The sequence below is a fragment of the Hylobates moloch genome, unplaced genomic scaffold (genome assembly GCF_009828535.3).
Source record: "Hylobates moloch isolate HMO894 unplaced genomic scaffold, HMol_V3 SCAFFOLD_1, whole genome shotgun sequence".
NCBI lineage: Eukaryota > Metazoa > Chordata > Mammalia > Primates > Hylobatidae > Hylobates > Hylobates moloch.
The window spans coordinates 12343705-12366000 of NW_026652276.1; the positions used below are offsets into that span (position 1 = coordinate 12343705).

Here is a 22296-nt window from a genome sequence, read left to right on the forward strand (position 1 = left end):
GGCTCATGCCTGTAATCCTAGCACTTTGGGAGGCTGAGGTGGGCAGATAACCTGAGGTCAGGAGTTCAAGATCAGCCTGGGCAACATGGTGAAACCCCATCTCTACTAAAAATACAAAAAATTCACTGGGCATGGTGGCACACTCCTGTAATCCCAGCTACTGGGGAGGCTGAGGCAGGAGAATTGCTTGAACCTGGGAGGCAGAGGTTGCAGTGAGCTGAGATTGTGCCACTGCACTCAAGCCTGTGTGATAGAGTGAGATTTTTGTCTCAAAAAAAAAAAAAAAAAGAAAAGAAAAGAAAAAAGAAAAAATAATAAAAATAATTATAAAAGATTTAAAGTTCAGACCTTGATTGTTAGCCTTAGTCAAGTAGAAATTTCATTTTGTATTTTCTCAATAGATGTTATTTAAGAACAACAGTGATTTAAGAATAATTGTTGTTTTTGAACTCAAATTTAAAAAGAGTAAGTGAGCCAACTAAAAAGTCAATTGGCTCAGGGCAGCAAAAGCTTAAAGATTTATTAGTTAACTATTAGTAAAGAAAGATAATACTGTGTACTAAGAACTCTTATAATAAAATAAGTTAAAATGAATATTGATTGAGAATGGAATGTTGTGGTGTTGAACTGCATATACAAACATAATGCTGTTAATATGGGGAAATGTAAATGAAGCCAAACTTATTTTCTAAAATTCATAGTGCATCTTCAAACACTTTGCATAAGACTGATAGCAAAAAGCATGATCATTGTAAGGCAGAGAACAACAGTCATCCTTGGGTGTCTTCTGGTTGAAAATTCCCTTGAGGGGCTCCATCATTTGAGTCACCTCATACTCTTATTGCCAGCCAGCATAGAACACAGCAAAGGCCTCAAATTGAGAGCCAATTGAGGAATAACTGATTCAACTAGATGCGTAGGAGTGTTCGTCTATAAAAGAGGCCATTAGAATAAACCCAAAGGTATTTGAGAACTGTGCATCACTCCAGGGTTCTGCCAGAGCACATATGTTGCAGAAATAGCTGTCAGCTAAGTGAGACCCTGACTGGCATAGGGTTTATTTCATTAATTTGAGTCATTTAATCCCCAGTGTAACTCTAAGAACATTATGGTGATGAAAACCAGAATGAGATAGGTTTGGCCCTAGTTGGATTTTAGATACTGTATTTGATAAATGTCTACAGAAAGAGTTCATCCTATTTTTTTCCCCACCATCTCCATTCTTACCAAATCCATCCAATCTAGTGGGTCCCAAGAACAGACAATTCTAGGGACCTTGGGCTTCTCCTGACTGTGTTAGAGCCCCTTAGTGATCCAAGATTTAATACATGCATGGGGTCTGCTCTGGCTCCTGAATGTGGCATTTGCCTTTTTGAAGAAGCTCTGGACTGGAGCAGGCCTGGATGGACTGAACTGATAGCCCTGAGACTGCATAGAGTTTAGGAAATGAAAAGCATATGTCATTGACATTGCACTTCATGAAGCAGAGTGAGGCTTTTGAGTTTTGCCAGACCATAGCAGTAGGGAAATGTGGGCTGTTTCTGTAGCTATTCTTGTAAAGGTAACAGAGAATCTCATTTCAGAATTGGCAGTGTTCAGATTGCCAGCTAAAGAAAGCTATTGTTTAGTAAATATCTCCAATTATACTTATCTTCCTAGATGGTTGGAAAGTAGTACTGACATATATACTTGTTAAGGCCTGTGATTTCGTCCTTTTAACATTTCTCAGCATGTTCTTGATTATATGTCTCTTCAACCAGTCTACCATGTAATGCCATTTGTAAGTTTAATCTATGACTATTTCTACTAAGAGTGATTGCCCCATTATTGGAAAGACAACCTTTGAAATAGGCAATCAATTTCATGTTTTTTTCTATTGATGTGACAATATTTGTTGCAGGAAACAAATTCACGTATATATTACTGAATTATAAGCAACCTAGTAGGATCTAGAAGTTGTAAATGTTTTGTTCAACAGATTTTATTTAAAAATAAAATAGTAAGATGCCAGGTATAGAAACAGTGTGAGATGAAACAGACATGGAATATATTAGTGTGAGATTCCTCCTCTAAAATGGCCTGAGTGACATAAAGTGGTTTTATAAATGTGAGGTAAACCAGTAGCAGATAGAAAAGCAATTTAATGCTAATTAAATGAGCCCAGAAGTAATCACTTGAGTGTACACTGAAACATTGCTTTTGAAAATGGACAGAAATATCTGATTTTGTCCATATGCCTTAGCCCATGACCATAGCCATGCTAGGAGTTTTGTTTTCTCATCACTTTCTGCATTTATCTAAGCAAAGGAGGGCTTATTTTGAAAATTTCTTTTTCTCGTTTTCAAACTTTTGAGAGAGGGAGTGCCTCAATTTGAAATATCCTCTTCTCTTCAGCTTTAATGAGATGCCTTTAAATTTAAGAGGTGTATGCATTTTGTATTGACTCATAATGATGGCTTTAAAATCACTTGAAGATGGCTTTGTTCTAAGGTGGTGTTTGAATCACTGTGACATTGGCTCTGGACCCTGGTTTGTAATTTCTATCAGGTTCTCTCTGAAGCATTCAAAGGTGTCCTGAAAAGTTGGGTCTAGCCAGGGGCAGGAGCTGAAGATCACATTCTTCCTTATGGGAGAATGACAGACAGCTTCCCTTGGGCCACCATTTCTCAGAAAAGATTAGGTCAGATTTAGACTAACTCCAGCCTTCACAAGTTCTCTCCTTAGGTGGGCCTGATGCTCTTCCTGAGCACGTCAGGTCCCCCAGCTTCACGCAGAATCACATCCAGGGATTTGGAAAGTGGAGTAACCCCTCCTAATTGACTCCGGCTGGGTGCACAGCTATGTCCTAGAACTATCCAGAGAAGAGTCAAATGTCCACTCTCAAACACTCAAATACTTGGCTACAGAATAATAATAAACTGTGAGTTTTCAGCTTTCTGGAGTTTCAGAAAAATAAATAACGAGATTCAGCTGATGAAATCCAAAATAAAATAGACTTCTTTAATAAAATCAAGACCCCAACTTCACTTTTTCTGATCAACCTGGAAAGATTTATTCAGACATGGGAATCAACCTCACTTAACTAGCTAAATGAAGCTAGTTAACTAGTTAAGCAGACTAAAGGAAAGATTCTTTTTACCAGTGCTATATATGTATATATTTGTTTTTTCCTTTTTAGTTTTACTGAAGTAAAAGATCTCTTGTCTGGAATTTTCTGAGAGTTCTGCACTTTATACAAACAGCAGGTTGAGCTCTATTGCTAAAGGTTATGACCCCTAGCCTTGGATCTTTATTTTTTGGCAAGAAAAATGACAGGAACCATGGGTGCAGCGGTTTCACCACTGCGTTTTCTTACCTCCCTAGGTGAAGAGTGCGACATTGACATAAATGAATGTGACAGTAACCCCTGCCACCATGGTGGGAGCTGCCTGGACCAGCCCAATGGTTATACCTGCCACTGCCCACATGGTTGGGTGGGAGCAAACTGTGAGATCCGTAAGTATTTCTGCAGCTCAGCCACTGTTATTTAACATTTATAGCTGTTACGTAAGCATTTTCCTTCATCAAGAAGATGCCGACTGTGACCAGAAAGCCCCCGAGTCACTGGCAGATGAGGCAGTGAGTCCCAGAGGGACAACCGGAGCTACACTTGCCCCATTTTGGTGCTCAATGCCCAGTTTAGCACGTTTGCCCCCTGCATTCTGCTGCCCCCACTCCTTCCTGAGTCTGAAGCCAGCCTTTCCCTAGGATGAGAATTTTCAGACGTCAGCCAGAGTTCACTGCTACTCATGCAGCCAAAAATGTGCTGAACAGAAAAGCATTAGAATCATATAAAAAAAAATAGAGTCTTTGTGTTGAAAATAAAAAAAAAATACACACACACACACACACACACACACACACACACACACAGAATGTAAATTACCTTTTTATTTATGTGTTCAAGTGTCTTCAAATGTATTAAGTTCCATCTGTTGCCTGGAGAAAAGTTCAGTGAAGACAAGCTTAAAAGAAAAGCTGAAAAACATTTTGGGCTGCTTAAAGCTGAGTGATCTCTTAGGGTGAACTAATAGAAGTTTGATAAATGTCTTAATCAAGATTTTATACCTTAAAACAATGTAGCTACTAGGATTGAAGTGAAAAATGAGAACTTACGTGGAATCAAGCTTGCTTGCCTTTCCTTCCTTCCTTCCTTCCTTCCTTCCTTCCTTCCTTCCTTCCTTCCTTCCTTCCCTCCCTCCCTCCCTCCCTCTCTCTCTTTCTTTCTTTCTTTTCTTTCTCTCTCTCTCTTTTTTCTTTCTTTCTTTCTTTTCTTTCTTTCTCTCTCTCTCTCTCTTTCTTTCTTTCTATTATACTTTAAGTTCTGGGATACATGTGCAGAACGCGCAGGTTTGTTACATAGGTATACACTTGCCATGGTGGTTTTCTGCACCCATCAACCTGTCATCTACATTACATATTTCTCCTAATGCTATCCCTCCCCTAGCTTCCCACCACTTGACAGGCCCCAGTGTGTGATGTTCCCCTCCCTGTGTCCATGTGTTCTCATTGTTCAGCTCCCACTTATGAGTGAGAACATGTGGTGTTTGGTTTTTTGTTCCTGTGTTAGTTTGCTGAGAATGATGGTTTCCAGCTTCATCCATGTCTCTGCAAAGGACATGAATTCATCCATTTTTATGGCTGCATAGTATTCCATGGTGTATATGTGCCACATTTTCTTAATCAAGTCTATCATTGATGGGCATTCGGGTTGGTTCCAAGTCTTTGCTGTTGTGAACAATGCTGCAATAAACATACGTGTGCATGTGTCTTTATAGTAGAATGATTTATAATCCTTTGGGTATATACCCAGTAATGGGATTGCTGTGTCAAATGGTATTTCTGGTTCTAGATCCTTGAGGAATCACCACACTGTCTTCCACAATGGTTGAACTAATTTACATTCACACTAAGAGTAAAAAAGCGTTCCTATTTCTCCACATCCCCTCCAGCATCTGTTGTTTCCTGACTTTTTAATAATTGCCATTCTAACTGGCGTGAGATGGTATCTCATTGTGGTTTTGATTTGCATTTCACTAATGACCAGTGATGATGAGCTTTTTTTTCATATTTTTGTTGGCTGCATAAATGTCTTCTTTTGAGAGGTATCTGTTCATACCTTTTGCCCACTTTTTGATGGGGTTGTTTTTTTTTCTTGTAAATTTGTTTAAGTTCCTTGTATATTCTGGATATTAGCCCTTTTTCAGATGGATAGATTGCAAAAATTTTCTCCCATTCTGTAGGTTGTCTGTTCACTATGATGATAGTTTCTTTTGCTGTCCAGAAGCTCCTTAGTTTATTTAATTAGATCTCATTTGTCAATTTTGGCTTTTGTTGCCATTGCTTTTGGTGTTTTAGTCATGAAGTCTTTGCCCATGCTTATGTCCTGAATGGTATTGCCTAGGTTTTCTTCTAGGGTTTTTATAGTTTTAGGTCTTACGTGTAAGTCTTTTATCCCTCTTGAGTTAATTTTTGTATAAGGTGTAAGGAAGGGGTCCAGTTTCAGTTTTCTGCATATGGCTAGCCAGTTTTCCCAACACCATTTATTACATAGGGAATCCTTTCACCAATGCTTGTTTTTATCAGGTTTATCAAAGATCAGATTGTTGTAGATATGTGGCATTATTTCTGAGGCCTCTGTTCTTTTCCATTACTCTATATATCTGTTTTGGTACCAGTACCATGCTGTTTTGGTTACTGTAGCCTTGTAGTATAGTCTGAAGTCAGGTATTGTGATGCCTCCAGCTTTGTTCTTGTTGCTTAGAGTTTTCTTGACTATATGGGCTCTTTTTTGGTTCTATATGAAATTTAAAGTAGTTTTTCCTAATTCTGTGAAGAAAGTCAATGGTAGCTTGGTGGAGATAGCATTGAACGTATAAGTTACTTTGGGCAGTATGGCCATTTTCATGATATTGATTCTTCCTATCCATGAGCATGAAATGTTTTTTGCATTTGTTTGTGTCTTCTCTTATTTCCTTGAGCAGTGGTTTGTAGTTCTCCTTGAGAGGCCCTTCACATCCCTTGTAAGTTGTATTCTTATGTATTTTATTCTCTGTCACAATTGTGAATGAGAGTTCACTTATGATTTGGCTCTCTGTTTGTCTATTATTGATGTATAGGAAAGTTTGTGATTTTTGCACATTGATTTTGTATCCTGAGACTTTGCTGAAGTTGCTTATCAGCTTAAGGAGATTTTCAGATGAGACAATGGGGTTTTCTAAATATACAATCATGTCATCTGCAAACAGAGACAATTTTACTTCCTCTCTTCCTATTTGAATACCTTTTATTTCTTTCCCTTGCCTGATTGACCTGGCCAGAACTTCCAATACTGTGTTGAATAGGAGTGGTGAGAGAAGGCATCCTTGTCTTGTTCCAGTTTTCAAAAGGAATTCTTCTAGCTTTTGCCCATTCAGTTTGATACTGGCTGTGGGTTTGTCATAAATAGCTCTTATTATTTTGAGATACGTTCTGTCAATACCTAGTTCATTGAGAGTTTTTAGCATGAAGGGGTGTTAAACTTTATTGGAGGCCTTTTCTGTGTCTATTGAGATAATCATGTGGTTTTTATCATTGGTTGTGTTTATGCGATGGATTACGTTTATTGATTTGCATATATCGAACACTTGCATCCTAGGGATGAAGCCAACTTGATTGTGGTGGATTAGCTTTTTTTTTTTTTTTTTTTTTTTTTTAGATGGTGTCTCGCTCTGTCGCCGAGACTGGAGTGCAGTGGTGGATAAACTTTTTGAGGTGCTACTGGATTCGGTGTGCCAGTATTTTATTGAGGGTTTTTGCATCAATGTTTACCAGGGATATTGGCCTGAAATTTTCTTTTTTTATTGCATCTCTGCCAGGTTTTGGTATCAGGATGATGCTGGCCTCATAAAATTTTTATGAGTTAGGAAGGAGTCTCTCTTTTCTGTTGTTTGGAATAGTTTCAGAAGGAATGGTACCAGCTCCTCTTTGTACCTCTGATAAAATTTGGCTGTGAATCCACCTGGTCCTGGGCTTTTTTTGGTTGGTAGGCTATTAATTACTACCTCAATTTCAGAACTTGTTATTGGTCTATTCTGGGATTCAACTTGTTTCTGGTTTAGTCTTGGGAGGGTGTATGTGTCCAGGAATTTATCTGTTTCTTCTAGATTTTCTAGTTTATTTGCATAGAGGTGTTTATAGTATTCTCTGATGGTAGTTTGTATTTCTATCGGATCAGTGGTGATATCTGCTTTATCAATTTTTGTTGTGTCTATTTGATTCTTCTCTCTTTTCTTCTTTATTACTCTGACTAGTGGTCTATCTATTTTGTAAATCTTTTCAAAAAACCAGCTCCTGGATTCCTTGATTTTTTGAAGGGTTTTTCTTGTCTCTCTCTCCTTCAGTTCTGCTCTGATCTTAGTTATTTCTTGTCTTCTGCTAGCTTTTGAATTTGTTTGCTCTTGCTTCTCTAGTTCTTTTAATTGTGATGTTAGGGTATCGATTTTAGATCTTTCCCACTTTCTCCTGTGGGGATTTAGTGCTATAAATTTCCCTCTAAACACTGCTTTAGCTGTATCCCAGAGATTCTGGTACATTGTGTCTTTGTTCTCATTGATTTCAAATAACTTATTTATTTCTGCATTAATTTCATTATTTACCCAGTAGTCATTCAGGAGCAGGTTGTTCAGTTGCCATGTAGTTGTGCAGTTTTGAGTGAGTTTCTTAATCCTGAGTTCTAATTTGATTGCGCTGTGGTCTGAGAGACTGTTTGTTATGATTTTCATTTTTTTGTATGTGCTGAGGAGTGTTTTACTTCCATTTATGTGGTCAATTTTAGAATAAGTACAAAGTGGTGCTGAGAAGAATGTATATTCTGTTGATTTGGAGTGGAGAGTTCTGTAGATGTCTATTAGGTCTGCTTGGTCCAGAGCTGAGTTCAAGTCCTGAATATTCTTGTTAATCTTCTGTCTCGTGGATCTGTCTAATATTGACAGTAGGGTGTTAAAGTCTCCCACTATTATTGTGTGGGAGTCTAATTCTCTTTGTAGGTCTCTAAGAACTTGCTTTATGAATCTGAGTGCTCATTTATTGGGTACATATATATTTAATACAGTTAGCTCTTCTTGTTGCATTGATCCCTTTACCATTATGTAATGCCCTTCTTTGTCTCTTTTGATCTTTGTTGGTTTAAAGTCTGTTTTATTAGAGACTAGGATTGAAATCCCTCCTTTTTTTGCTTTCCATTTGCTTGGTAACTATTCCTCCATCCCTTTATTTTGAGCCTATGTGTGTCTTTGCACGTGAGATGGGTCTCCTGGATACAGCACACCGATGGGTCTTGACTCTATCCAATTTGCCAGTGTGTGTCTTTTAACTGGGGCATTTAGCCCATTTACATTTAAGGTTAGTATGTTATGTTTGAATTTGCTGCTGTCATTATGATGCTAGCTGGTTATTTTGCCTGTTAGTTGATGCAGTTTTTTCATAGTGTCAATTGTCTTTACAATTTGGTATGTTTTTGCAGTGGCTGGTACTGGTTTTTCCTTTCCATATTTAGTGCTTCCTTCAGGAGCTCTTGTAAGGCAGGCCTGGTGGTAGCAAAATCTCTCAGCATTTGCTTGTCTGTGAAGTATTTTATTTCTCCTTCACTTATGAAACTTAGGTTGGCTGGATATGAAATTCTGGGTTGCAAATTCTTTTCTTTCAGAATGTTGAATATTGGCCCCCACTCTCTTCTGGCTTGTAGGGTTTCTGCAGAGAGATCCGCTGTTAGTCTGATGGGCTTCCTTTTGTGGGTAACTCGATCTTTCTTTCTGGCTGCCTTAACATTTTTCCTTCATTTCAACCTTGGTGAATCTGATGATTATATGTCTTGGGGTTGCTCTTCTCGAGGAGTATCTTCGTGGTGTTCTCTGTATTTTCTGAATTATGTTGGCCTGTCTTGCTAGGTTGGGGAAGTTCTCCTTGATAATATCCTAAAAAGTGTTTTCCAACTTGGTTCCATTCTGCCCATCACTTTCAGGTACACCAATCAAACAGGTTTGATCTTTTCACATAGTCCCATATTTCTTGGAGGCGTTGTTCATTCCTTTTCATTCTTTTTTTCTCTAATCTTGTCTTCATGCTTTATTTCATTAAGTTGGTCTTCAGTCTCTTATATCTTTTCTTCTGCTTGATCTATTTGGCTGTTGATAATTGTGTATGCTTCACAAAATTCTCTTGCTGTATTTTTCAGCTCCATCAGGTCATTTATGTTCTTCTCTAAACTGGTTATTCTAGTTAGCAATTCATCTAACCTTTTTTCAAGTTTCTTAGCTTCCTTGCATTGGGTTAGAACATGCTCCTTTAGCTCAGAGGAGTTTGTTATTACCCACCTTCTGAAACCTACTTCTGTCAATTCGTCAAACTCATTCTCTGTCCAGTTTTGTTCCCTCACTGGTAAGAAGTTGTGATCCTTTGGAGGAAAAGAGGCATTCCGGTTTTTGGAATTTTCAGCCTTTTTGTGCTGGTTTTTCCTCATCTTCCTGGATTTATCTACCTTTGGTCTTTGATGTTGGTGACCTTTGGATGGGGTTTCTGTGTGGACATCCTTTTTGTTGATGTTGATGCTATTCCTTTCTGTTTGTTAGTTTTCCTTCTAACAATCAGACCCCTCTGCTGTGGGTTCTCTGGAGTTTGCTGGAGGTGCACTCCAGACCATTTGCCTGGGTATCACCAGTGGAGGCTGTGGAACAGCAAAGATGTCTGCCTGTTCCTTCCTCTGGAAGCTTCTTCCCAGAGGGTCACCTGCCAGATGCCAGCTGGAGTTCTCCTATATGAGTGGCTGTTGACCCCTGCTGGGAGGTGTCTCTCTGTCAGGAGGCACCCACTTGAGGAGGCAGCCTGTCCCTTAACAGAGCTCAAGTGCTGTGCTGGGAGATCCACTGCTCTCTTCAGAGCTGGCAGGCAGGAACATTTAAGTCTGCTGAAGCTGCACCCACAGGTGCTCTGTCCCAGGGTGATGGGAGTTTTATCTATAAGCTCCTTACTGAGGCTGCTGCTTTTCTTTCAGAGATGCCCTTCACAGAGAGGAGGAATCTAGAGAGGCAGTCTGGTTATAGTGGCTTTGCAGTGCTGCGGTGGGCTCCGTTCAATCCAAACTTCCTGGTGGCTTTGTTTACACTGTGAGGGGAAAACCGCCTACTCAAGCCTCAGTAATGATGGACGCCCTTCCCCCACCAAGCTTCAGTGTCCCAGGTGGACTTCAGACTGCTGTGCTGGTAGTGAGAATTTCAAGCCAGTGGATCTTAGTTTGCTGGGCTCTGTGGGAGTGGGATCTGCTGAGCTAGACCACTTGGCTCCCTGGTTTCAGCCCCCTTTCCAGGGGAGTGAATGGTTCTGTCTCACTGGTGTTCCAGGAGCCACTGGGGTATGAAAAAAGGTACTCCTGCAGCTAGCTCAGTGTCTGCCCAAATGGCTGCCCAGTTTTGTGCTTGAAACCCCCGGCCCTGGTGGCATAGGTACCCGAGGGAATCTCCTGGTCTGTGGGTTGTGAAGACCATGGGAAAAGCATAGTATCTGGGCTGGAGTGCACCGTTCCTCACAGCACAGTCCCTCATGGCTTCCCTTGGCTATGGGAGGGAGTTTCTTGACCCCTTGTGCTTCCTGGGTGAGGCAACACCCCACCCTACTTCTGCTCCCTGTCCATGGGCTGTACCCACTGTCTAACCAGTCTCAGTGAGATGAGCCAGGTACGTCAGTTGGAAATGCAGAAATCAGCTGCCTTCTGCATTGATCTTGATGGGGGCTACACACCAGAGCTGTTCCTATTCAGCCATTTTGCCAGCCACCCCTCCAGTTTTCTTATTTTATTTTTATTTTTTATTCTTATTTTTTGAGACGGAGTCTTGCCGTGTCCAGGCTGGAGTGCAGTGGTACAATCTCAGCTCACTGCAACCTCTGCCTCCTGGGTTCAAGTGATTCTCCTACCTCAGCTTCCCGAGTAGCTGGGATTACAGGTGTGTGCCACCACTCCCGGCTAATTTTTGTATTTTTAGTAGAGAAGGGGTTTCACTATGTTGGCCAGGATGGTCTCGATCTCTTGACCTCATGATCCACCTGTCTTGGCCTCCCAAAGTGCTGGGATTACAGGTGTGAGTCACCGTGCCTGACTGCAATTGAGTTTTCAATTGTTTTGGAACTGTTAAAGATTCAACTTTGAAAGGTATTGTCTTCTTATTTAAATTAGCTGGGGCAATTTGATCTTTCATAGCAGAAGAAAGCTAACCATGCTGGTTGGGTGAATGTTTCCTCCCTATTCCAGGTTGCTTCTTTTCCTGGGAAAGTTGCATAAGAACTCCCTTCCGTGCTCTCTCACCTGCTCACTCACCTTTTGACAGATAAAGAAAACTTGTCTTCTGTGTGAATTTGGAAGGATGCAAATCAGTACCCACAGCCCTGCCTGCCTGCTTGCCTGCCTGTCTGTCTGTGTCACTCAGCCTGATGTGTCTGCTGTCTCTACTCCTTCTTTCTATGTCACAAGACCAGGCCCTCACTGGTGGTTCTGGCTGCCTATGGCTGGACAGGGTCATCTCATTCTCAGTGTTTGTCTAATGTAGAGGGTGACCAGTATTACGAAACTCTCTTGTCCAAATGTGGACCACATTCTCTGACATCAACTTGACCAACTTGACCACATTCTCCAACATCAATTTGATCAACTTGATAAGAGGATGAGGATATGATTGAGCCTCTTACCTGCTCACTCACTGTCTTTCTTCTTGGTTCATGCAGCCTAAGTGTGAAGTGTATAATTATTATAGGCCTCCCCCTTAGCATTCTCAATTGCTCTCATACAGAATGGGCTTAGAATTAACTTTCCTTGCTAAAGATGGGTGAGAACTACTTTCTTGTTGAAGAGAGAGACAAGGGACTGAAAAGGATTTCAATGGTAAAATTCTAAGAGACTATAGTTATAGGATGTTAAGTCCAGTCTGGTGGAATCTTCTGGTGGAAAGGATTCCAGACTTGGGTCAGCAGGACCTTGGTTCTTATCCTGGCCAAGGCACTCGTTGTTATGACTGCATTTGCTTGTGCTGAGCCTCAGTTTACTTTTCCACAAAATGGGATCAGTTTTCATTCTAAAGTTTAGTATGACAAATTGACACACTTTGTGCCTTTAGGGCAGAGTAATATCTACTTATAACTTTAAAATGGGATTCATGAAGATAAATATATAGGAGAGTATAGATAAAAAGTCAGGAACACACAGGATATCATCAAGAAATTTTGAAGTGAAATCCTTTCATTGTAAAAAATCTGAAGTTTACTTCTTCTGGTGATGATAATATAGGCAAAATATGGAATAACAAAAGGATCAAAGTCAACTTCAAATTCAAGCTCCATCATATTCTAACTATGTAACCTGGAAAAACAAATTTACCTCTGGGAGCCTTGTCTTTCTACTTGATTATAGGAAGGCTTCCCATGCTGGTTGCTGTGAGGATTACATGAGACAAATGTACAGATTTCTGCTGTTCAGTAGACACTAAATAAATACTGGTTGATCTTTCTTTTATTTTTTCTATACTACTATACCTCTTATGCTATGAGCTACTCCCAGGGAGGATTAACCCTCAGCAATTGTCTTTTTAGATGCTGCCTACAGCCCAGGACAGTGGCTGGGTGTGATAGGGTACATTACACATCTCAGTGCATACCTGGACACTCTGTTCACTCACTCTATCATCTTCCATTTGATGATCTCATTTATATTTCTCTATAGGGCCAAAGGTATCAAAACTAAATTTAATTACAGATTAGACTCTGCCAGGTCCCAGCACTGGATATTTCTAACCATGACCTGAGTATATGGAATGGAGATCATGTGTATGAGGTTTGCAGATGACACATAGCTGAAGCCAGTAGCTTGTGTCTAGATGATGGGGTCTGAATCAATGGAATGGATCCCAGGATCCGGAGTGGACACAGAACTCGTACATTTGGTGGGCAGGGAAGCTGTAAGAGGCCTCTAGTCCTGCGTGAGCCATGGGAACCACGGCCTCTGAGGTCTCTTTCTAACCCTGAGCATCTGTGATCCTCTGAAGTATCCAGAAACCAAGAGGAGGATGCCTGGATATCTCAAAGTCTAGTCAGTAGATCTAAACAGAAAAGCTCAGATGTACACAGAGAACCATGACCCACATAGCTACATGGTGCTGGAGGGCTGCTGAGTCACCTGAGGAAGTAAAGGAGGCTTCTGCTAACTCGATCACTGCCTTCGGAGGCCACATTGCTTGCCTCTCTTCCTTGCTCCCTCTGCTGTAGCCACAGTGTCCTGCTTTCCCTTCCTTGAGCAGGTCAAGGTCATCCCTGCCTTCAGGACCTTCACCCATGCTGTTCCCTATGCCTGGAGCTCTCTTCCTTCAGAGCTTAGCATAGCTGCCTTCTTCTCATTCAGGTCTCAGTTCAAAGGTGCCTTCCCTGACCATCTGTATTTCCTCTTGTCACTGTAACAAATTACCACAAATTGAGTGACTTAAAACAACACAGATCTATCATGTTACAGTTCCGGAAGGCAAAAGTCCAAAATGGGCCTCACTGGGCTAAAATCAAGGGACCAGCAGGGCTGTCTTCCTTCTGGAGGCTCTAGGGGAGAACTTGTCTCCCCTTGCCTTTTCTAACCTTAAGGCTGCTCCCATTTCTTGGCTCATGGTCCCTTCTGCCTTCTTCAAAGTCAGAAATCATGTCATTTTGACCTCTGCTTTCATTCTCATCACTCAATTGTCAACTCTCCTACCTCCTTCTTTCACTTATTAGGACTCTTATGGTTGCATTGAGCTTGTCCAGATAATCCAGAATAATCTCTCCATCTCAAGATCTCAATTTAATCACATTTGCAAAGTCATTTTTGCCATATAATGTATTGATAGGTTCTGGGCATTAGGACATCTTCAGGAGACCCTTATTCTGCCTTTCATACCACCCACCAATGGTATCTCATTCCTCCCTCTATTTGTTCTTAAATATTACAATATTTGGGGATGAGGTAGAATTAATGTTATCTGTTAATGCATCACCCTAGTCATTTGCCGCTTTAGGGTAATTATCTGGCCACCAGTCAGTAATAAGAAGCAGAAATCTAACAGACCACACAGATTTATCAAAACTATCAAGAAGATTGATCCAGGACCATCCTAATAGAATCGTTCAAATAGCTATAGTGATTTACACCTGTTTTAAGGCAAATGAAAACCCACAGTTCTGGAAATTAACAGAACAACATCAGTGAAGTTTTAATTCTCTGCCATTCATTTTTACCACCCTGGGACTGATTATAATTTTTTCTGAATTATAATAAAGGGAAAATATGCCTTCCTAGAATCAAGGTCTAAAAATCAAAATTTCTATAAATTTTGACATAGCAGTGTTGGTGTGTTTTGCTTTGTTTGTGTAAGCTTTATAAAGTTAGGGTTATAGTTAACCTCGCTGACTGACAGTTGGCCAGTTTTGTGTATTAAACAGTTGAATCTATGGTTAAATACAGTTAAACTATTGAATTAATGATACTTTGCAGTTGAGAAATAGGCAAATAGGCTATCTTAGATTTATGCATTCAATCAGGAATCAGTGGCTCTTTATTGTCAGGCATTGAGTGTAGTTCTGGAATATAAAGGTTAATGAAACATACCCTGCCTTTGGGAGCTTGTAATCTAAGGGCAGGTTTGAATATATGATGAGTCACTGTAAGGCTTTGCACAGCCACCTCTAGACAACCAGGTAAAGGGAAAGTAGCTCATCCTGGGGCCAGAGGGGAAGTATAGATGGATGTCTTGGGCCTCTTCCTTTAACAATAGATGGAATTTAATAATGGTTAAAGAAACGTGTCAAATGATTATATTATATGGGCAGTTCTTATTATACAAATAGGTTCGCTTCTTTGGTTCTCATTTTTATATAAACCAAGATGTTTAAAAATAAAATTAATTAATATCTCTCCTTATCCAGATCCCCACCTCACTCGTTAAAGATACTACTGTTAGACATTTATTGTGTATTCTTCTAGATGCATCAGTCAATAGATAAGTTCCTATTTTCTCCTGTACAAATGAGAGTTTTATACACACTCTTCAACGTATTGCTTTTATGTGTAACAGCATATCCTGAAGGTGCACCCACACTACCTTATGCAGATCTACGACACTTTTTAAAATGTCACATGGTATTTCCATTCTTTAGCCTCTCCAAAATGTATTTAATCAGACCCCCATTGATAGATAATACATTTGAGGGGTTTTGCTATTTAAAGCAATACTAGAATGAATATTCTATATATGCACCTGTCTTAGTTTGCTTGGGATACTATAACAAAATACCTTACAGTAAGTAATTGCTCACAGTTCTGGAGGCTAAGAAGTCTGAGAGCAAGGCACTGGCAGATCCAGTGTCTGACGGGGGCCCATTCCTCATAGATAGGGCCTTCTGGCAGTGTCTTCACATGGTGGAAAGGCAAGGTGGCTCTCTTGGGCCTCTTTTATAAGGACATTAACCTAGTTGATGAAGGCAGAGCCCTCATGACTTAATCACTTCCCAAAGACTACATCTCTTAATACCATCGCTTCATTGATTAGTTTATTAGTTTGTTTTCATACTGTTATAAAGAACTGCCTGAGACGGGGTAATTTATAAAGGAAAGAAGTTTAATTGACTCACATTTCAGCATGGCTGGGAAGGTCTCAGGAAACTTACAATCATGGCAAAAGGCAAAGGGGAAGCAAGGCACCTTCTTCACAAGGTGGCAGGAAGGAGAAATGTTGAGTGAATAGGGAAGAACCCCTTCTAAAACCATCAGATCTCGTGAGAACTCACTTTCATTAGAACAGCATGGGGGAACCACCCCCATGATTCAGTTACTTCCACCTGTCTCTCCCTTGACACGTGGGGATTATGAGGATTATGGGGATTACAATTCAAGATGAGATTTGGGTGGGGACGCAATGCCTAACTGTATGGATTAGGTTGCAACATTTAAGCTTGGGAGTCACATACATTCAGATCGTAGCAGCATCTTTGTGCTTACTTATGTAAGAATATCAGTAGTAGAAATTCTCAAAGATAAAATTGTCAAAAGGTTTTTGCATTTAATATTTTGATTTTGGTTGGTGATTATCTTTTAACTTTTCATGAGCACTTCATTATAAGTTGGCTTTTTGCCTTTTAGAACTTTTCCCCTTGAAAGCAATGGTGGTGGGGTCCAAGGGTAACTTGCAAATCCCACTGAATCCATAATTACCTTTAGTACATACTTGGAACACCAGGAACGCATCCTCTACTCAGGGAGGGATTGTGGCTAGATGTGGGGAAAGCATACTGATTGAATGGAAAGAATGCTGCTGTGGAGTTTTGTGGTTGATAACTCAATTCTGTGAGTTGAGCTGTTTTGAATTCTAGCTCAGGTATTTATCCCTGGGCCAGAAAACAAGGTCTCTGAGCCTTAGGCCTTGATAAATGGGATAGTAAATGTAACCAATATTGTTCAGTGACTGGTACATAGTAGATACTTAATAAATGATTACCTTAATTATTATCATCAGCTGTCTTTCTCTTTGAACAACTAGAAGTCTCTGGGCATTTGCTGAAAATGAAATTTCCCATCTCTGATGGAATCTTGGTAAACTAGATACTTTTGGGTTAATAACCAATTTGCTGCAAGTACAGAATATTATAGGACCACAGGCATTATATAGCTAGGTAGTTGTTATTGATGTAATTCGATCTTGACTTTTTTATTCCAAAAAATCTCATGAGGAGGAACTTTCCATTGCCTCTCTGAAGAGTGCTGATGGATGTGTACAGCATAGGGAAATGCTTTTCATGCCTTTTGAGTGCAACCCACAGTAAGCAGTATGTTTTACATCTTGACGCTGCATGTAACACACAGCCTAATATACACACAAACACACATAACATAAAATAATACTTAACTTTTTATAAGTGTGACAAACTCTGAAGTAGTTCTCTAAATTTTTTTTTTTTAATGTGAGTCTGGCCCCATTACATTGATTTCTACGATCTACAGTTTGGAAAACATTCCTTATTGATTGAAGTGTCTGGCTTTAGAACCAGAGCACCTGGGCTTAAACTCCGGGGCTGCCACTTACTATGTGTGTAACCCTGGGCACATAGCTTTCCTCTTAGAGTCTCAGTTGCTTCCTATATAAAATGAAGGTAATAATAGTGTCACCTCAAAGCATTATAGGAGGAATAGGTGAGTTAACACCTTAACACTTAGTGTCCAGCACAAATTGAACCCTCAATAAATATCAGCTCTTACTAACCAAAATGATGAGCTAAACATCAAAATTTAACTATTAGACATAACTGCTTGGGTGTCTTAAAGGTACTTCCAATTTATTTATTTGTTTATTCAACTTTTATTTTAGATTCAAGGAGCACATGTGCAGGTTTTTACCTGGGTACCTTGTGTGATGCTGAGGTTTGGGATATGAATGATCCTGTCACCCAGGTACTGACTATAGTCCCCATTAGTTTTTTAACCATTTCCCCCCTTCCTTTCCTTCCTCCCTAGTAGTCCCTAATGTCTATTGTGTGGCCTCTATGTCCACAAGTACCCGATGTTTAGCTTCTATTTTTTTTTTCTTTTGTAAGACAGGGTCTCACCCAGGCTGGAGTTCACTGGTGCGATCTCAACTCACTGCACCCTTCGCTTCCCAGGCTCAAGCCATTCTTGTGCCTCAGCCTTCTAAGTAGCTGGGATTACAGGAATGTACCATGACACTCAGCTATTTTTTTTGTATTTTTAGTAGAGATGGGGTTGCGCCGTGTTGGCCAGGCTGGTCTGGAACTCCTAAGATCAAAGCTATCCACCCGCTTAGGCCTCCCAGACTGCTGGGATTACAGGTGTGAGCCACCATGCCTGGCCAGCTCCCACTTATAAGTGAGAACATGTGGTGTTTGTTTTTCTGCTCCTATGTTAATTCACTTAGGATTATGGCCTTCAGCTGCATCCATATTGCTGCAAAGGACATGATTTCACTCTTTTTTTAATGGCTGCATGGTATTCCATGCTGTATATGTACCACATTTTCTTTATTCAGTCCATCATTGATGGGCACCTTGGTTGATTCTGTATCTTTGCTATTGTGAATAGTGCTGCAGTGAACGTGCCTGTACTTTTTTAGTAGAACAATTTGTTTTCTTTTGGATACATACCCAGTAATGAGATTGCTGAGTTGAGTAGTAGTTCTAAGTTCTTTGAGAAATCTCCAAACTGCTTTCCACAGTAGCTGAACTAATTTCCATTTCCACCAACAGTGTGTTCCCTTTTTCTCTCAGCCTTGCCAATATCTGTTGTTTCTTGACTTTTTAATCATCGCCATTCTTACTGGTGGGACACGGTTATCTTATTGTGGTTTTGATTTGCATTTCTCTGATAATTAGTGATGCTGAGCATTTTTTCATGTTTGTTGGCCACTTATATGCTTTCTTTTAAGAAGTGTCTGTGCATATCTCCTGCCCACTTTTGAATGAGGTTATTTGGTTTTTGTTTGTTCAATTGTTTAAGTTTCTTATAGATTCTGGATATTAGACCTTTCTTGGATGCATCATTTGCGAATATTTTCTCCTCTTCTGTAGGTTGTCTGTTTACTCTGTCAATAGTTTCTTTTGCTGTGCTCTTTAGTTTAATTAGGTCTCACTTGTCAATTTTTGCATTTGTTGCGATTGCCTTTGAGGATTTAGTTATATGTTCTTTCCCAAAGCCCATGTCCAGAATTGGTACCTCCAATTTAACATGTATAAAACCAAACTCAGGATCTTCCTCTCAAACCTGGTCATCTCACTTGGCTACAGCACCTCATCCATCCAGCGATAAAAGCCAGGAAACCAGGAATTGGCCTCCTGGTTTTTCTCCCCTCATTGGCCTATCTGTACAAGCTGCATTTAGTCTGGTTGATTCCCCCCTAACACAGCACTCACATCCATTCCCCTCTCTCTGTCTCCATGCCCATCACCACAGGTCAAGTTACCACTAACTCTGCCCCCGTCCTACAGGAGCCTCTGAACCGGCCTCTGTCCTTGCTCCTCAAACCCTTTCTTCATGCACAGCGAGAAGGATCTTTTCAAAGTGCAAATTGGAACACTCAGACCCTCCCTCCCACTGTTTCCAACCCTGACGGTGCCAAGCTCCTATTAAAATAAATAAGTGACTAAAGACCCAAGGCCACACTGCCCTACCCTGCAAGGAGATCCCTTCTCCTTGCTGCGACCACTCTCTGCCTCTCTCTCAAGCAGTCATGCTGTTTTCCTTCCAGCCCTTGTTCTTCTCCCTCACCCCCCTCCCACAGGCCTGTGCTCACTCTGGTTCTTTGCCTGTGCAGTCTCCCCTCTGCTCTTGCCCGTCCCTGGTTAGTGCCCACTCCATAAGGACTCCTGTTGTGCAAGCTCTCTTGGCAGTCAGTGAGGTAAAATGTCTCCTGTCTTCCTGCCGCACTGAAGAGCTCATCCCTTGTAGACATAGCACAGTTGTACTTTTACTTTGTTTTGGGGATCATTAGAAAACTGGGGACTACATGAGCCTACTTTTCTCTCTATTTTCCCTTGCTTTCCATCCCTGTCACTCAGCACTGTGCCTGGCACATAGTAGGGTCCTTAATTAATGTGCTCAGTGAATGGATCCCCATAAAGGAGATGATCTCTTTCATTCCCTTTTCTCATTCATTCCTCTTCTGGAGATTAACAAGAGTTGTTAATCTTTTTCAGTCTCACTGACTGCTTTGATTGTCCTGCTAACCTTTAGCTATAGAAAACAAAGTAATTTGACATCCCTCCTCACAATTGTTCTAGGTAACAAGTAGTCTTAAAAATTATTAAGCTAAGTAACATCTTAAGAAACAGTCTCACTTTTGCTCTTTTTAAAAAATAACATAGGTAAGCAAATTAACTAGTATAGCTACATTCATCTAGGTAAATTAAAAAATAGATATGGGCTATGTATTTTAGACTCAATATGTAAATTGACTGGAGTCTCTTTTTGGCAGAGTGGAGGTGGGTCTGATTTTATTCTCAGCTTGGCCACTGACTGCCTGCCTCACCTTGAGCAGCTGCTCCAAGTTTAGCACCTCTGCCTAGCTCAAGGTGTTTGTTTAGGGCCAACTGAAATGTTTAATGCAAAAGCACTTTGGAAAATACAAAACCTTAAACAAACTTAGTTTTAAAAAATGAAAATGAACTGTCAGACTCACAAGTGTGACATTTTTCTTGAGCAGCTCGTGCACATGCATTCCTGGTCATGCACCTGCTGGGGCTGATGAGATGAACCCATCTGGCATATTCTGGTTCACAATTCTTCCCAGTGCCATGCTGTAGCCAACATAGTCAACGATTCATGTGATGAGACTCCTGGGATGCAGCAAAGCAATGACTTATGAGGATAGCATCTGGACTGAGAGATGGCGGTGGTTGCAGGCACCTGGCATAGATAAATTTGCTGCCTCTCAGACCTAGCGTTGGACTTAGCCAGATCCATCCCAGCTACTAAACCAATTAGCCTGTAAAGCAGCCACAGTCATTTGTATCAAAAAAGTTTTAGATGACAGTGAGATGGAATCTAGCTTTAAAGAAAAGGGCAGGGGGAGAGAGGAAAGCAGAGCTTTTAGGAGAAATCTTGAGAAAGTTTTTCCAAAAGTCCAAACAGCTTGGAGTACAGAGTTTTGGAAATGGAGCAGATGGTCATAAATGCAAGCAGTCAGACCTGGGACACTGCACCGAGCACATAGCCCAGTATGGTTGTTTTTTTTTTCACTTTAGTGGCCATGTGGTTGTGCACTCACTGTGTATACACAATTGATGTGATGTGTAAGTCAATTCTATGAAGCTTATGCATAGACTGCAAGAACTCATCAAGAACTCGTGTGATCTTCCATAGTGATCCGATCTGAGCACTCTACCCAGTTGGAGGAGAAACATAGTACTGGCTGCCCTTGTGTTGATGCTAAATGGATGTTATAACATACTCTGCTGAGTGTTGGACTCCTGCCTGCAACTGAATTTTTTAGAGAATGTTATAATACTTGGAAATGAAGTGAATCACGCTTGCTTTTTCAGCCAGAAAAATGAGTTGTCTCTCTCAATGCACGCCAGGTATTGCCAAATGAGATGGCTGCAGATTTGGGGATTGAGCCTTGGTTCTGCTTTCCCCAAGCACCTTCTCCCTTCCATCGTGACTGTTTTTTTCTGGTGATTTATGTTACTCTGTCTGCCTGTGTGTGAGCTGGCTTAAATGAAGCAGTCAATGCACTAATGGTCATATAGTTTTACTAAGCTCCATGGGCCTTATGAGCTCAGGCAGGCAGACTCAAATGACAAACCAGGCTTCGAAGGTTTTGGTGAAATATTCAGGATGGTCTGGATGCAAACTCAGAAATCACATTATTCATCTGTTCTCAAATTCTCAGGAAGCATCCAGGCTGGGCTCTTGGGTCATTTTTCTGTTAGCTTCTAGAAAGTGGGTCTGCAGGCCTGACCCCCGGTTTGGGTGTCTATCTGTGCTTTCCTTCAGACTGACTGCAGCTTTTCAAGGTAAGGAATAGCTAATTGTGATTGTTAGATCTATGAGGACTGAAGATACAGCTAAGATGAGGGTGTGAGTATCCAGAGGCCACAAATACTCTCAGCGACAATGGAACAGTGAGAAGAGTCCTGTGGATTTCATGGAAAGACAGGCTCATTTCCATTTCCACTAACCTCTGAATCGCATTTGCAGGCACTTGGAATTCTACCATGAAAATGATGTCCTGGTGTGGGTGGGGAAGTGTGGAATGGTGGTGGTGGTGGTGGTGTGAGTAAAGTAGAGAAAGCATTCTTTTTTCCATATGAGTTCAGCTTCTCTTTAAAATTTCCAGAATTTTCTTTCAAATCCTGTCTATACTATCTAGATAGTTTCATTTGGGTGCAGATCTATAAACAGGAAATAACTCGATGTTCTTGACCTATGCCAATCACAGAGATTACATCCTGTCCTTCCAGTTTTTCCTGCTAATACAGGTTGGTGCTTTTAGGAAGGACACAGGGCCATGCTCAGTAATCCTCAGCTCAGAACATGTGCCTTAGGGGACAGCATGTGACCCTTTATCCTTCCCTCCTCCACCACCACAGCTGCTTCTCTTTAGGGACCACCACCACATGTCCAGGAGTGGACTTTTTAACTTTTTTAGAAAGTTAAAACTTTTTTTTTAAACTTTTTTAGAAAGTTAAAACTTTTTTTTTAACTTTTTTAGAAAG

At 40.6% G+C, this 22296-nt stretch overlaps 1 protein-coding gene across 2 annotated transcripts in view; it reads left to right on the forward strand.

Moving 5' to 3' along the window:
* DNER (delta/notch like EGF repeat containing) overlaps positions 1-22296 on the forward strand; it is a 366652-nt gene that overhangs the window by 327534 nt on the left and 16822 nt on the right. For both annotated transcript variants that reach the window (XM_032754076.2, XM_058437649.1), the window contains one exon: positions 3364-3495. In XM_032754076.2, coding sequence (XP_032609967.1) covers positions 3364-3495 — 132 coding nt within the window. The remainder of the gene's footprint in view (positions 1-3363; positions 3496-22296) is intronic.